The 15403-nt window shown below is 44.1% G+C and overlaps 1 protein-coding gene across 8 annotated transcripts in view; it reads left to right on the top strand.

Annotated features, from left to right (window-relative positions):
- MEGF11 (multiple EGF like domains 11) overlaps positions 1-15011 on the top strand; it is a 2301522-nt gene extending 2286511 nt beyond the window's left edge. For all 8 annotated transcript variants that reach the window (XM_069624261.1, XM_069624259.1, XM_069624260.1 and 5 more), the window contains one exon: positions 7843-15011. In XM_069624261.1, the coding sequence (XP_069480362.1) occupies positions 7843-8015 (173 nt within the window). In that variant the 3' untranslated portion in view covers positions 8016-15011. The remainder of the gene's footprint in view (positions 1-7842) is intronic.
- Positions 15012-15403: the final 392 nt, after the last annotated feature.

Below are 15403 nucleotides of genomic sequence, written 5' to 3'. Positions count from 1 at the left end.
ACTGCAGACGACTGCTCACCCTCTGCTCACGCTCCTCTCTGAAGAAACCCCAAATTGGGTACACAGACAGCAGCAAATAAGGGATCCTAGAGGGGATCTGGGTTTGGTAGTCCAATGTTTCGGATCGCATGAACTTCCCCTTGTGCACACAGCACAACAGATGGTCGGCAAAGGTCCACGGTTCAGGAAGCGGCTGCAAAATCCTCCTGCCTGCAAGGTCCCCAGCACTTCAGCACAATAGTACTTCCGAGTACTTCATATATATCATGAAAGGTTTTAAAATAATGGGTTTAAATGGTGCATTGTACAACACACTTTCTTTAAAAAATGTGTAAAAAGCCACACAGTTTTCAATCAGTTGTGTAGGTTAACTCATTAAATAATCGAATAGGAGCATTTTCGTTATGCTTTTCCCACAATATATTGTAGTACAAAAACCAGTTTCATGCTGGTTGTGCTCATGCATGTCCATTATGGCTGCATCACTAAATGCCACTATCCCCACAAAAGAACACTGGTAATCTAAAAAACATGCCCAGAGTGACTGCACCAATGCAGGACAGTTTAGCATGTAATACCACTCATGAGTGATGTCTGAGCACTGTACCCAGTTTTTACCACACCAAAACATATTTTCATCTGACAACATACCAGTAACTCAAATCATTTTCTACATTAATTTTTCAGTAAGGAGCAGCAGTTTAATTAACAGCTGCAAAAACACCAGCTGTAGGGGTCTCTTCCCTGACAAAGGTTTAAACCCGGGTTACGTGATAATGGGGATTGTTTGTTGTGCAAGTGCTCTGGACTTGCATGCTTTAGCAAATCATGAGTTATAAGCACATGGATTTATCAGACAGGCTCTTCTGGGTGATGGCTACATCTTTAACATAGTTTCCAACATGATCCATTCAAATCTGTAGGTGCTTATTCAGTTCTAGTCCTTCCTTTGCATTCTGGGACTTGTAGTTCTGCTTTTTCCCCATTATAAAATGTATATTAAAAGTCCCATAATGCAAAGAAAAACCAGTACTTGGTAAGCACCTATAGACTAGAATGGTTCATGTTTGCAACTATGCTTTAAAATAGTGAAAACTTTTGGACCGTTTAAGCGCTCTTTCGTTATCAAAGGGCAGGTGTAAAATTATAATAAATACCTAACATTTAGGCTCCTGTCATGTTGCATTCTGCTACATATAGTCCAGCATTCATAATCTGAACATGAATGCAAAATCAACTGCCAGGGTTTACAGAAAGTGGTTTTAAAGCCGTTCCTGCATGCTTTCATGTCCAAAAGTTTGGATGAGTGAATGAGGTATTGAGCCAAGATGAAATAAGTGTTGCAGCGGCTAACGTATCTGTATTTCTAGCTTTGGTGGGCTTTAGAATTCATATTGTGCCAACTACTTTGCATGTCAAATATGAAATGTATTCTTAATGTGATTACCTAACTTGCCATCACGATCAGAAGAATTATATCCAACAGAGCAAACTGTCAGGAAAGGGTCAGTTGTTTCCAACACTAATCTCTGAAAATCATGTACTGTTACTGGCATGAACAATGCATTTAATTTCCCCAGACTATCCTGAAAATAAATGCGAACTGGGAAGTGCTATCACTCTGCAGTAGCATCAAAAATAAGTTACTACGAGTTTTACGACAAAATTACCTGGCTAACTTTGCAAAAGAATCTCAGAGACCTAGCAGACAACGAGTGCATGACACCACAGACGAGAAGCACATTTCTGCAGTGCACTCATAGCAGGAAACACACAGAGAGCAGCGTTTGGCCATGTAGCTGAGCCATGGGAAGTGTGGCATTATGCACTTGCACGTTCAACCCTTCATCACCTGTAAAAACAGAATGAATTTCTGCTGCAGCAGCAGGCTGTCCAGGGGCCAGGCAGCCAGGCCTGGTTGGAGCCCCATAAAGCTGCCACTCATCCAGGCAGACCCTATAAATAGCGGTAGGATCTGCACATGAAATCTGTAGGCGGCAGGACTGCATAAAAAGCAGTAGCCTACTGCCTAAATCCGTAGGGTTGGCAAGTATGTAAGAGCAGCAAAGATTACCCATAGAAACAACATGGGGAAAGCAAGGGAAACCTACTATAGAAAGAACTCAAGTTCACCCACTAATAGAGTCAGACAGGATCAGACATTTAATAATGACCATTCACACCAGACTCCACTTGACTGTTTTTTCAACTATAAAAAGTGTGGTTTTTCACAAGAAGGTGAACGACGTGCCGCGATGCTGGCCCGTGGTTTGTGAGGGGCTGCAATGTGGCTAGGGAGCCGTGCCTCCATGTAGCCAGAGTAAGACAACCTGTATCCTGCTGGTGGTGTTTGGCAGAATGCTCATACCCTTGGGACGTGTGCCAGTCCCAAGGCTGTCTCAGGGCAGGTGGTGAGACCCTGACCTCAACCGCATGTTTCTGGAGGGACCGCTTGTCAACGCGACGCTGCCCAGTGAGTGAGAGAGAAAAACTTGAGAGCGTGCGTTTGACTGAAGCGGAGCGGGAGAAAGACACCGTTTTAAAGTGGCAAGAAGCGGAAAGTGAGATAAAGTTTACGAAGGACAGAAAAGGCTAAGAGATCATCGAAATAAGAGAAATAGAAAGAAGGAAGATGTGCTGCCAGCGCAGAAGAAAAGTAAAGTGAAAGAAAGGCATTTGAAGAGTGCAAAGAAGGAAAAGTGGAATAAAGACTTGCAGAGAGTGCAAGGTAAAGAGAGGACCACGTGTCAACTGTACAGAAAGCACAAGAAGTGTGCAAGAGTGCACTGTGGAAAAAAGGAAAGCAAAGGTAAGGTGCAAGTGTGCATGAGGAAGAAGCAAAGGAGAACAAGAAGGGGCACAGGAAGCACCTGAAGGTGAAAGGTTTAAACGGAGGGGCAAGGAATAAAGAGAGGGGTTACAGATCAGAGTGATCATGCATAGGAGGAGCAAAGAACCAGGCGATTTTGAAAGTCTCTGATTGTACCCCACAAATGAAGTTTGTGTGAAAGAACTGTAATTAAAAGGAGTGGGTACATCCTGACAAAGCTGTGGTTTGGACCAAAGGGGGCCTACGCTTGGGGAAGGGAACCCTGAGAGGCCTAACAAAGTGGAATATCTATAATTTCATGATATTGAAGGAAAAACAAAGTGCATTGCATCTGACAAAACTAAATTTTGTGTTGGAAACTGAAAGGGGTCTGAGCTTGACGAAGGGAACCCTGAGAGGCCTAACAAAGTTGGAGACTTGTTGTTTTGTGCTGTTGAAAGGATTTAATCATGGGGAAGGGAACCCTGAGAAGTTTCAAAAGGAACTGTTATATTTCTTTTATGGTGTTTGGAACTTTAACAAGTTGAAGCTTGGGGAAGGGAACCCCAAGGAACCAAAGACGCTGAAAGTATTTGATAATATTGCAAGGGCTCTTTGGAGAAGGTCTTACGAACTGCCCTTTTTGATTGAACTCAATTTTGTGACATTGACCAAACTACACCTGGTGAGAAGACCACCTGAAACCAACCTTGGTTTCCTATTTTCTGTTGAACCACTGTTTTCTTCCTTTTGAAAGACTTCCTATAACATTTTTTTGTAAAGAGTGAGGGCAAGCATAGGTTTAGACACAGACAGACATTTATTTTGGACTATCAGACGTCGACGGCCTTTAAAAACATCAGTTAAGAAAACCATCCCTTTAGAGTTAGGGCCAGTTAGGCATTACACCAACCCAGGAACCCTAGTAAATAAAGGTTTTGAAACTAACATCTTTGAGTCTGTGTCTCTCTTGATACCATGCCTGTCACACACACCATAGACCTAGTCTTTACATCATCCCCCCCTCATCACCTGCGCAGACCCTATCCCACTCGACTGGTCGGACCATGTTACCATCCCATTGTCGATCACCCAGTGTCAATCACCCACTTGACCATGACCTACGAAAGTCAGACTAAACATCCCCTCACTCAGTGCCGCTCATTCAAAACCTTCACAGTAAATGAGCTAGAAACAAACTTTGCAGACCTTGCTGCCACAGGAAATGCCTCAGTGCTCTTATAATTATTCAACAACTCTGCTATGAAACTGGTGGGCACTCATGACCCCATAAAAACCAGCCACGCTACAATCAAACTATCCAACCCTTTGTACACCCCTACACTTGCCTTGCCTCCAACAAATGCTCAATCAGAGCCCTAGGGGTATGGTTGTGCATAAACTATAATCTCATAGATCTCACCAACCTCAAATACCTCTGATCCAACCGTAGGATTTCAATCACTGAGGCCAAAGCTGCTTAATACTCCACCACCATCACAGCAGCCTTTAAAAGGTGTACAAAGAAGTAAAACATTCCACCACGACCTCACCCAACACCAAGGTGCCAACAACTCAGAAAAATTGTGAAGGAATCGTCAATGTTGTCATTGAAAAAGTAGACACAATCCGACAGATCATCAAAACAACCTCCCCCAGCGTTAGCACCCTGCACCTCAGCACACTGCCCCTCACCACTACATTCTCTTCTCTTTCACCTAGGGACTTTCTAAAATGCTTGCCTCCCACAAACTGACCTCCTACTCTGACCATATCATCCCTGCCTCCATCATTAACCAATTGAAGGGCCTGGTGCTCAACGCACTCCTCAACCTAATTAATATCGCCCTCACTGAAGGATCATTCCTGGGTCATTCCTGGAGAACCCCAAGACTGGTCTCATACGAGGTCTTCTGAAACAAACAACCCTAGACCCAGACAACATGGTCAACTAACGGCCCATTACTAACCTCCTTATTTATCAGCAAAATCTTGGAAAAGGTAGTGGCTACACAACTACTCACCAAAATCAAACCACTGTTCCTCCTACACACTATCAATCATGGTTCAACTCTCAGTGCAGAATACAGGCAGCCCCATCCATCCAAATAACAGATAAGGGTGACTCATGCCTCCTCCTCATCCTCGACCTCTCGATTTTATTCGACACTGCCAAACACCACAGGCTCCTCACTGACAAGATAGGATTCACTGGAACTGTCCTCAAGTGGTTCACCTTCTACCTCTCATGCAGACACCAGGGCGTCCAGATGAACATGTGGCATTTTAACTGATTCACAGTCTCCTGTGGAGTCCCCAAAGGCTAAAGTCTCACACTGATCCTCTTTAACCTTTATCTGGAGCCTTTAGGCACTCTCCTCAAAGATCCCAAGATAGCCATCCACCAATATCTGGACGATACCCAGTCATGCATGAAAGTAAAAACCCTAAAGGACATCAGTCATCTCCACGATTACCTAGTCATCCTTCAGTCCTGGATGTGGACTCCCTACCTGCAACTTAACACTTCCAAGACCGAATTTGGTCTCCTCATCCCACCCGCTAAACCACAAACCATCCAACAATGGCTCAATGATATGTGCCTACAAGGATTTGATCCACAATCACGGATTCAGTAAAATCCTTAGGCCTAATCATCAAAGGCACTGTGTCCTTCCAGAAACACATGGCCAAGAAGGCTCAAACGGCCTGGATCCAAATCTTCACCCTTCGCAAAATCAAACCCTTTCCCCCACCGTAGGACTTCTGGATTGTAGTGCAAGTCCTTGTGTACTTTACCATCGATGGGAGAAACGCCCGCATGACTGGATTCCCAGCAGCTCACATGAGTTCCCTAGAAGTAGTCCACCACGCTGCAGAATGCCTCATTTCGGTGCACGGAAATTTGACTGAATCACCCTGTCCTTCAAAATTGACACTATTTTCCTTTGCAGATCACGATATTGTTGAAGACTGCATGCATCATGTAAAAAGTAGTCACGAGTAGCACACCAGCGTACCTGTCGGCTAAGCTCCATGTATCTGGTGTCACATGCTCGTCGCACAGCAAATCGGTCAACTGGCCCAAATCATATCTAATCCTCAAAGAGACTGCCAGAAAACAATCCTTTTTTTGTCATTCTGTGCAACCCTGTATTGGCTCGGAATGCCCCACAATTCTCCAATTCTGCAAAGCTCTCAAAATGTGGCTTTTTCAACACTACCTGACCAAGGGACTAATCCCAATGGATGCACAGACTGAGGCACAGATCTCAACTCATAATACTGTGCTACTTTTGAAAGATGGCATCCCAAGCATTGAGTACCCATACCCTGTACAGCACTCCACTGCTCTCGAGCTAGGTCTGTGCTTTATATAATACATTAAAATAAACCCAAGGAACGATTTTGAGATTGTTTTGTGTAGAATAATAAAGTGGAATAGTTATAACGTATGGTGTGAAGGAAGCTGTTGTGGAAAATAAATATTTTGTGTGAGCAATGTGACACACATTTCAGCAGTAGTCTGTCCTGCTGTTACCGGTCCCAAACACTAGTCCTTTCTGGAATTGAATTTCATCGTGCTCATTGCAGTTGAATGGCGGTGACTGAGTTCTTTGTACCCAAATGTCTGTAATGTTCGCATTCTTACAACAGGGGAACACGGAAGTGCTCCACTGCTACATTCTCCTGGAAACATTATCAGGCATCATTTTAACACTGGGCTGTTTCTTGAGGGTGATGCTGCACACTGAGCAAAGTCCTGTGTTACTCTCCCGGATAATGCCCCGAGGCTAGTTCTGAAGCCGTCTCTTGTTGAATGAGGTGGAAAATGGCACAGATTGTTAAAAAAAAACAGGCAGAGACAGCGTTTAGTTTCAACTTTTGTATCGTGATTTTTGTGGAATGTAATTGTCGAAATGTGTGGATGTGATGATGTGTGCTCTATATCCATGTCCATATTACATGTGTTGTATTTGCAAGTAGTAGCTTTAGGTTTAGGCTAACCAACTTTGCAAGAAATGTTGGGTGGCCCAGATGAAATATGTAATGTAGTTTGAATTTGAGAACGATTTTGTAATTAAGGTCAACAACGTTCCTATGCATGTGGATGGTCATTTGAATAAGAATTACAATTTTATTTCTATAGAAGTAAGTAAACTATAGTGAAACGAGTTATTTACCCTAGAAAAACATTTCCGTATTGCAGACAAGCTCTTCAGCTGTTTTATTATTTCTTAGATGTAGCAGAGGCACGGATTAAGATCCACTCTGTGTGTTTCTATATTGTGTGCAGGAAAACCACCAGTGTCTCCCCCTTCACTTAATTTTGATGTGGGATGACGAGGCTTCAATCCGCACCTGCTTTTTACACCTTTGAAAAGTAGGCAAAATCTGTGGGAATTCACATACATGCTGGTCAACATTGCTGCTGGTTTGTTGGTCAGAATGAAAAAAAGGGACAGGAATCGGGGATTCACCTGAATAACAATGGCAGTCATTACAAGTTTGCCAGTATAATTCTGGCGGGATACCCACAAACTCACATACCGTTACCTGCACCTGATATCCTGGTATTACTGGGATATTACAGGTGCCCAGAACGTCGGTAAATCCCCATTCCATGCAGACCCATAGGACTCCATGAAGGGGATTGATGGTATTTCCGGCAGCTGTAATACTGGTGCCAGAAATAGCAGCTGTTTCTTTTCCGGTGGGGGCCTGATTTACCTCCAGCTCTTAGCTGGAGGTAAATCAGGGAAACCCCGCTGGCAAACTTGTAGTTTGCCGGTCTGCGAAAAGTGACAGTCATGTTCACACATTTTTTCCAGACCGGCAAACTTGTTATGAGGGCCAATGCCTTTTTTTTCTACCACAACCAGTAAAGTATCAACGTACCACAGAGGACAGCTAGCACAGTCCTTTTCACCCAAATTAAAATGAGCCCCAGCCCCTAACTGAGTGGAACTTCTTGGCAGGCTGTTTCTCTTTACCTCTGTTGACAATGTCCTCTGTTTTGCTTGTCTTTTCAGAGCCTACGCTCAGCATGCTGCACGAGGCCCGGGGACACATTCCCATCTACACGCAGAATCCGTATGACCTCCCCAGAAACAGCCACATTCCCAGCCACTATGACCTGCTCCCGGTGCGCCATAGCCCCACCCACGGGGCTTCCTGGGATAAGCCACACGACAAGCAATGCTAACGAGGTCATACATGCCATCTGCTGCAGCCCGCTGGCGGGAACATTGTCGTCGAGAAGAAGGCAGTCTTTCTGTGCTGCTGTGCACGGCACTGACACCAACCCAGACTAAAGGGATTACCAGTATTGGCCAACTTTTACACTGTCCTCTGCATGATGTCATCAAGACTATTTTTATGCCTACATGTACATATGCATACATATATAAATATATATATATATAGAGAGAGAGAAAGGCACAGAGCGACATAGTTAATCTCATGGACAAACCTGCAAATATGACAATAAACTGATCAGCAAAGCTCTTTACAATGTACCTCAAAAACTGCTCAGTTCCAGCTCTGAAAATTGACTTTGTTGAAGAGACACTTGAGGTGCAAGTTCTTAAAATGTAACTGTGGTCCATTCTTACCAGCTGCATGTCAAGGCCTATTGCTGTCGGCAACAATCTTTCTGGAGTGAAGCGTTGGAACCCCTGCCTTTTTGGTCACTGTGTAGAATGTTCCCATGAAAGTGAATAACTAGGAAGAGCGGGAGTGAACCAAGCGCCTTCAGGTGGGGAGATCAGGAGAGACTGGACCAACTGGGTCTTTAAAAAAACTGACTTATCATACAGTTGAAATTTCACTAGACTCTTCATCATTTTTATTGAGGTTCTCAGTCAAGTTTGGCTGAAGAATCTTGAAAGTGTCTGGCTGCACTGCTCTACCCTCAAAATGGAGGACTGGTGATGGCGGTTTGTCGGTACCTGAAGCGATAGTGGAACGGCCAGTATTGCCACTTGGTCCTGATGTTGACGTGTTTTGCCCTAATTTCACTTCCAATGTGTCCATGTGCTCAGTGAATCAATGGAGTGGCAGACAAACTCTAGGAGCTCCTCCTGTGTCAAATGAGTGACCCCCATGGTCGTAATGCTGCAGCTGTGTCGCTGCTTTCACTTCTCGGACGTTGTGAGGGTATGGTAGCGGCAGATAGAAGTGAGCACGGGACACACTTCACTGCACTTACCTGTGAGGCAGAAACATGGCCATCAATAGTATCTCCTCACGCCTTGTGGCTGGTCTGTAGAATAAGTAGTATTTATTGGGATTGATTCAGAGAAACATTAATTTGCCTAAGTCGCATCTGTGGATAGAGGTGGGCGGACTAGTGATTAAGTTCACTACGGTAGGTTGATATCTCAGAGGGCGGTACAGCATGGGTCTACTTGCCAATGAATCAATCTGCTTCCCAACTGGAGCAAATCTGCAAATAGATAGTACCCTCTGGTATGTCATGGGGATCTAATTGAGGAACACCTGACTGGGTTACAGCCTATAGACTAAGTTATTACAGCGTGTGTTTGTTCTGAGTAAAGGACCCTGACATTGTTGGCTAGTCTGCTAATTGGATGTATTAAAACAGATCTAATCAATTCATGAAATACACAAACATAGGCTCAACCCAGCTCCCCAGTATACATAACACTATTGTAATTTGCCACATGTTAGAATGCACATCATATTTGTATTAACTTGAGCAAGAGGGATTATGATTCCAAAAGATATATTGTTATCTTCAAGTGACTCAATGTGCCGCAACTTGCCTTTCACTTAGGATTCTGTCACATGCATGTGAACCCATGGAAAGTGTGGTCCAGGCAGGTATCTGCCCAATCCATGATTGCAGGTCTTGTTGAATACAGCAAAAGAGAGAAAAGAGCATGGCTTCCATGAAACATATGGCCCCAATGAGCCCATTGCCCCACCAAAGCTTGCCTCAAATAGGCAAAACTGGGAAACCAGCAAGAGAGTTACCATCTTTATTTTCAACTAATAGGTGCTCTGGGTAAAGGGACATCGGCTGACAATGCCATTAAGTGGCATGGCTGCTGCCGCGAGACTGAAGCTAAATCACACGTGTTACTGTGCACCATTTATTGTTTAAATTATGAAGACTTTAAAGTTGAGCTTTTAAAAAAAAATGTATATATTGTTTTTAGATAGTAAGATTTCAAGCAATCTAAAGTTTACAATTCTTTCACAAACTATTTCTTCAATAAGGTCATCATGGTGGGAACACATTTTAAACCAAACAGTTTGTGATTTGAATAATTGTAGGTGCAAAACAACTTAAAATGAGATGCTTGGCAATTTAAGAATTCATTGAAAAAATAATTCATCAATAAGTAGGTCATTGGTAGTAACACATTTTAGACCAGTTTGTGATTTAAGTCATTTGTGTCTAAAACAACACACATGAGATGCCAGCAGTTTGGATTGCTAGAACTCATACCATCTAAAAACAATAATGGGCTCATTATGTGTTTGGCGGTAATTTGGTGGTAATTCTACTGAATTGCTGCCAAACTCGAATACTGTTACCACCACAAGTGGTGGTAGGGAAATGTAATTCCCTGTTTTTGGAGGCAATAGGATTACATGGGGATTTTTGGTAGATTTACAGGCAGCAGTATTACCGCGTGGTCAATCCACCAATTTCTGGAGGCAAAGTGGAGGGTTTTCCTCCAGCACCAAGCTGTAGGCCACTCCACCACGTTTCCTCAAGAAATCAGCAGATTTTCTGTGCAGTAATTCCGCCGGTGGCAAAATCTGCAAAAACCTTACCTCTAGGATGCACTTTCTAGTGCCCATTCTGCTATCACACAGGTGTTGTGGTTGCTAGTTAGTACTGCCAGTTCAGGGTGTTGCTATTCAGACTGCCATTCCCCCTCCAAGTGTCTTCAACAAAATGATGGTGGTCATGGTATCCCACTTGCAGCTGCCAGATGAGGAAATATTCCCCTACTTCAACTATTTGTTGGTAAAATCTTTCCACAGACCAAGTCGAACCTGACCTCCCATGCAGCTGCAGTTCATCGCTCCAGTTCTGGACATGACATTGATGTGGATCTTTCCACTGCCTGAGAGGTTTGAGGCTGTCAGACGGATCCTGAGCAACTTCATGACAGTGTCATGGCTGCAGCAGGGTTGTTTCTCTGGCTACTGGGCCTGATGGCCTTGTGCATTCTCCTCATCCCTCAAGGAAGGCTTTGCATGAGGAATTTCCAATGGGAGCTCGGATTCAGTTTGAATCAGTTGACTGTATCCTTGGAAGACAAGCTACCCGTGAGAGCCGGCTTGGCACAGGACCTGAGTTAGTAGTGCAGGGAAAGAATGTCATGGTGGGCAAACCACTTACACTGCTCGATATTTCAGTCCCACATCTCTATGGATGCTTTCATGACAGCGCAGGGGTCTTACCGTGATGAACTAGTGGTTCAAGAGGAATGGTCAGAGTGAGAAGCAAAGCTCCATACCTATCTCTTGGAGCTGAGAGTGATCAACCTGGCCCTGCAGGCATTCCAACCACAATTGCAGGAAAAAAAAGGTGATGGTCCCAAGGGCAACACTTATGCAATGCATTGTGTGAACAAAAATGAATGCGGGTTCCATCAAGTTGTGCAAGGTGGCCCCCTCTCTTTTGGGTATGGTTGTTTGCCAGGAGAATCCCTGCCCAAGCCTTCCATCTGACCGGGGAGAGCAATCTCAGGGCAGATTCTCTAAGCAAAAGGCAGTAAGTGCTGTATGAGCGGTCGCTGGTGCAGGTGGTGGTTGATCATATCTTTCAGCTGTGGGGCCTACTGCTGGTGGATGTCTTTAGGTGGGATCTCTATCTCTGTGTTCTGGTATATTCATGGCTCCCTCCTTCCTGCTGGGATAATCTGTCAAAGATACGGAATTTGTAAAGCATTTAGTATCCATAAGAAGATTAATTTTCGAACCACCCGCCTCGCATCAGTCACACCAGAATGGTCTCTCCTTTCATGGCGGGATGGATCTGGGGGGAACTCTAGGGCTTGAGCTGGGTGGCAAAGCTTGTACCCTGAAAAACGTCTTTTTCAGCAGAGGCTAGAGGCCCTGCCTTGCAACGCCGCAGGTATGGGTGGCACTACATAGTCCCACGCAAGCAGGATTCAAAACCTTCTGAAGTGCAAGCCCACCATCTAGGCCATTCAAGGATAGGAAATCTGCAGAAGAGACTTTGTATCCATCAAAACAAACATTGCCTGTCAGATACATAACTTGCTCTTTCATTCTACTCTTCTCCAAATAGGAGAGTATATTGGAAGACATCCTTGTTGCCTCACCTGCGAGGTGGAGAAAACCATCCTTTTGGCCACTCTACTCTCCCACTTCCAGAGGAGAGCAGTAGAAGCCATACCACTCTTCCCCCACCCATGAAAGAACTGTAGAAGCCACCAACCCCCACCACCAACAGGAGAGTGTCACAAAGCCAGCCTGCCATTCCCCAACACGGAGAGAGTAGTAGAGACCACAAAGTCTCCCCCACCTACAAGAAGGTTATCAAGCCATGCCACTCTCCTGCACCATGGCAGAAGTAATACAATCCATTCTCTTCTCCCTTGGCCAGGAGAGAATAATGGAGGCCACCCTACGCTCTCCAGTTTAGGAAGGAGTAGTGAATTCAAGCCACTCTCTCTCTCCACAAGAGGAGAGGAGTGAAATTAATCTGACATGTGCCTACCTGAATAGGGTAGTGGAAGTGATACTCTTGTCTCTACGCCCACGCAAAATTCGAGAGGTTTTCTAGGCACGTTTGCTGTTGCAGAGAATAAGGAAACGCCCAAATGAGGGGACACATCATTCTCTAGGTCAAAGTGTGGTGGATGGGTTGTCTTGGATACCAATGTTGACCTGCTTTGGAGTATCCTCTCAGCATGTCAACCCCCAAAGCCCTCTTTCTGTTTCCTCTGAGGAAGTTACATTCTCTGGTAAAAAGATGTTAGAAAGTCGAAACTTTGATAACAATGTATACCATGTTCCATTGGGCTGTCCTTTTGTTAAACTTAAAATGGCCTTCGTGCTGCCTGAGATTCTCTTCTGGCCAGGTTCACAGGATAATAGGATGGGAGAACATAAAGATCAGGAGTGTGGGCAGTGATGGAAATCCCTCACACGTATTCTGGGAATGATAGCGAGAAGGGGGGCTATCGAAGCTCTGTAGATGCAGCAACTGGAGAGACTAGGGCTGTAGACAGGTATACCCGATTGCCTATCCTCTTTTCTCACTCGCTAACCACATTAGGACTTGCAACTACAAGGTGCTACACCAGATGCGCTTATCACCTTTTGCAGCAGTATCTCAAATGCAAGAAGAACTTCCTTTGGGGGGACTTGCAAAATCTAACCACAACCTAAACCTATGTTACAGAAACAATTGTTTGCAATAAATACTTGCCACATGGTTATGCTGCAAGGAAGATTACAATGCATCATATACGGATAGGGTAAGGGAAAGTCAATTTGTGGAAATGTCACTGAATGCAGTAAATGCAAAAATGACACTGGAGCCAATCGCATGCTGGTAACATTTCTCAGAATTGGGTTTATGGGTTTGGGCAAATTTTACATGCCTATGGGTTTTGCTTTAAATTTCGATAACTAAGGGCCTGATTCACAGAGCATTCTCCTATGGGATTGCGCCATTGTGAAACACTTTCCTGAATCAGGCCCTAAATCTCCTAAATGTGGTGTCCCAATTAGTAAGTGTCTTTCAAATGAGATATAACCTTCTATGAAAGGCACATTTTATCATCTGCTAAAGTCAGCCCCAAATCTTTGGTTTACCTTCCGCAGGGGTGTCTTAAATATAGGGCCTGTTCACCCAATATATATATATACATATATATATATTTTCCCTTAGGATCTATATTCATGCCCTTATGGTGGGGAGTGTTGGGCGCCCTCTTGTCCATTGATATGATATGATATGGCATTTATAACGCGCCTACACACAAGTGTTTCAAGGCGCGGCTTGTGACCTTAGACAACATTTATTTTTTAAAGAGGAGTTTTTCGAGTTCAAAACAACTTCTATTTAAGTATCTCAAATGCAGGATCCGCGTCTGTGCTCATCACAATCTGTGCGAATCTCTGAAATTCATCGTGATTAGTAGATCGGATTTTTGGGAGAAATGCTTCACCAACTGATAGGTGCCACAGATGTGCACCAGTGAGTGCACATGATGCTGACATTTTTTTGAGCGTTACTATTTCTATGCATTTGAACGTGGGCTCTGTGAGAAAGGTTCCAACAGTGGCCTGCATCTGCAATATAAGGATGGAGTGTTAATCAGCCAACTGAAAGGTAATAAAGGATCGATAGCACGAACCTCTCTTTCAAGGAAGCACATGCTGAATGCTTTTTAGCAGACATGCTTTCTGGCTATCGATGGCAGCACTCTGCATAATGTGACGCTGCCTATGTACAGGAATGTGTGCCATGTAGAGACGTGTACATTATGGTCCTTTACCACCGGCCCCGGTTCATTTTGTAACCCTTTATCGAGTTTGCGCATTTAGTCCTATGAGTTTAATGGTGTAGCTGAAGCATGGCTTAGTCATGAGTGTAAATAATGTTATTTATTTATTTATTTGGTGAATGTGATAGCAGAAAAAAAACATGATTTAACTGATACAAATGGAAATGTCCTATTATACTTTTACATAGACCCACGAACTGATCAATGCAAGTGTGTGTGTGTGATTTGTTTATGATGGTATGAGAGGAGGACTGTTTAGAGAACCCTAGTGGAGAGGCACAGCTTGGATGCAATAACATGTGCAAAAAGTGTCAACTTTAGAAAATGGTAGAGTGGTAGCAATCCATGGTTCCCATGCTTCCTCCCCAGACTGCCTTGGAAAACATGTGAATTTTGAATTTAGACAGCTTTTATACTCACCCAGCGGATCAGTCTGAGTTAGGCCATGGGCTAATGCCGTCGTGGGGAGACCAACTCAAACGCTGGCAATTTGTATTGAACATTCAGTAACTCCAATGCAAACTCGGTGGGGTGGGGATCTTGGACAGCAACTCTTCCAGAATACGCAAGACATACTGTAAGTGTCCACTGTACACAAGACGGGTGTGCTCATTTTCAAGCCCTTTACAGCAGCAATATTTCTGAAATAAAATAAACATTTACTTACTTATTGACTGACGTGGCCTCTATTTTGGTGTTTGTACGGTTGTGTGTGTGCGCGCGTGTGGGCATTGCCACTTTTTCTCTTGGGGTGAGAACAGATTCCTCCTTGCACTCTTCTTTCTTCCCTCCCTTTTCCATCCGTCCTTCCTTCTGGCCACTTTCTTGACATGTTCAGCCTCATGTCCACCAAGGAACTGATAACCAGGTTGTTCCCTGCTGGTGGCAATGCCAATGGAAAATGGCAAATAACACCCGCGTGCCGCTGCGTCTCTTAAGATGATTCCCTTCTGTTTCCACAAGGGCCACCCATGTCATTGGCTGGTGGAACTGGTAGCAGCAGTGACAATGTATTATTGGCTTACTGTGATTGTATTGCTGAAATAACAATGACGTGCAATTACAA

The sequence above is a fragment of the Ambystoma mexicanum genome, chromosome 11 (assembly GCF_040938575.1).
Source record: "Ambystoma mexicanum isolate Mex_15411 chromosome 11, UKY_AmexF1_1, whole genome shotgun sequence".
NCBI classification, from domain to species: domain Eukaryota; kingdom Metazoa; phylum Chordata; class Amphibia; order Caudata; family Ambystomatidae; genus Ambystoma; species Ambystoma mexicanum.
Note: the sequence above shows the minus strand (reverse complement) of the source record. Positions and strands in the feature narration are given on the sequence as shown.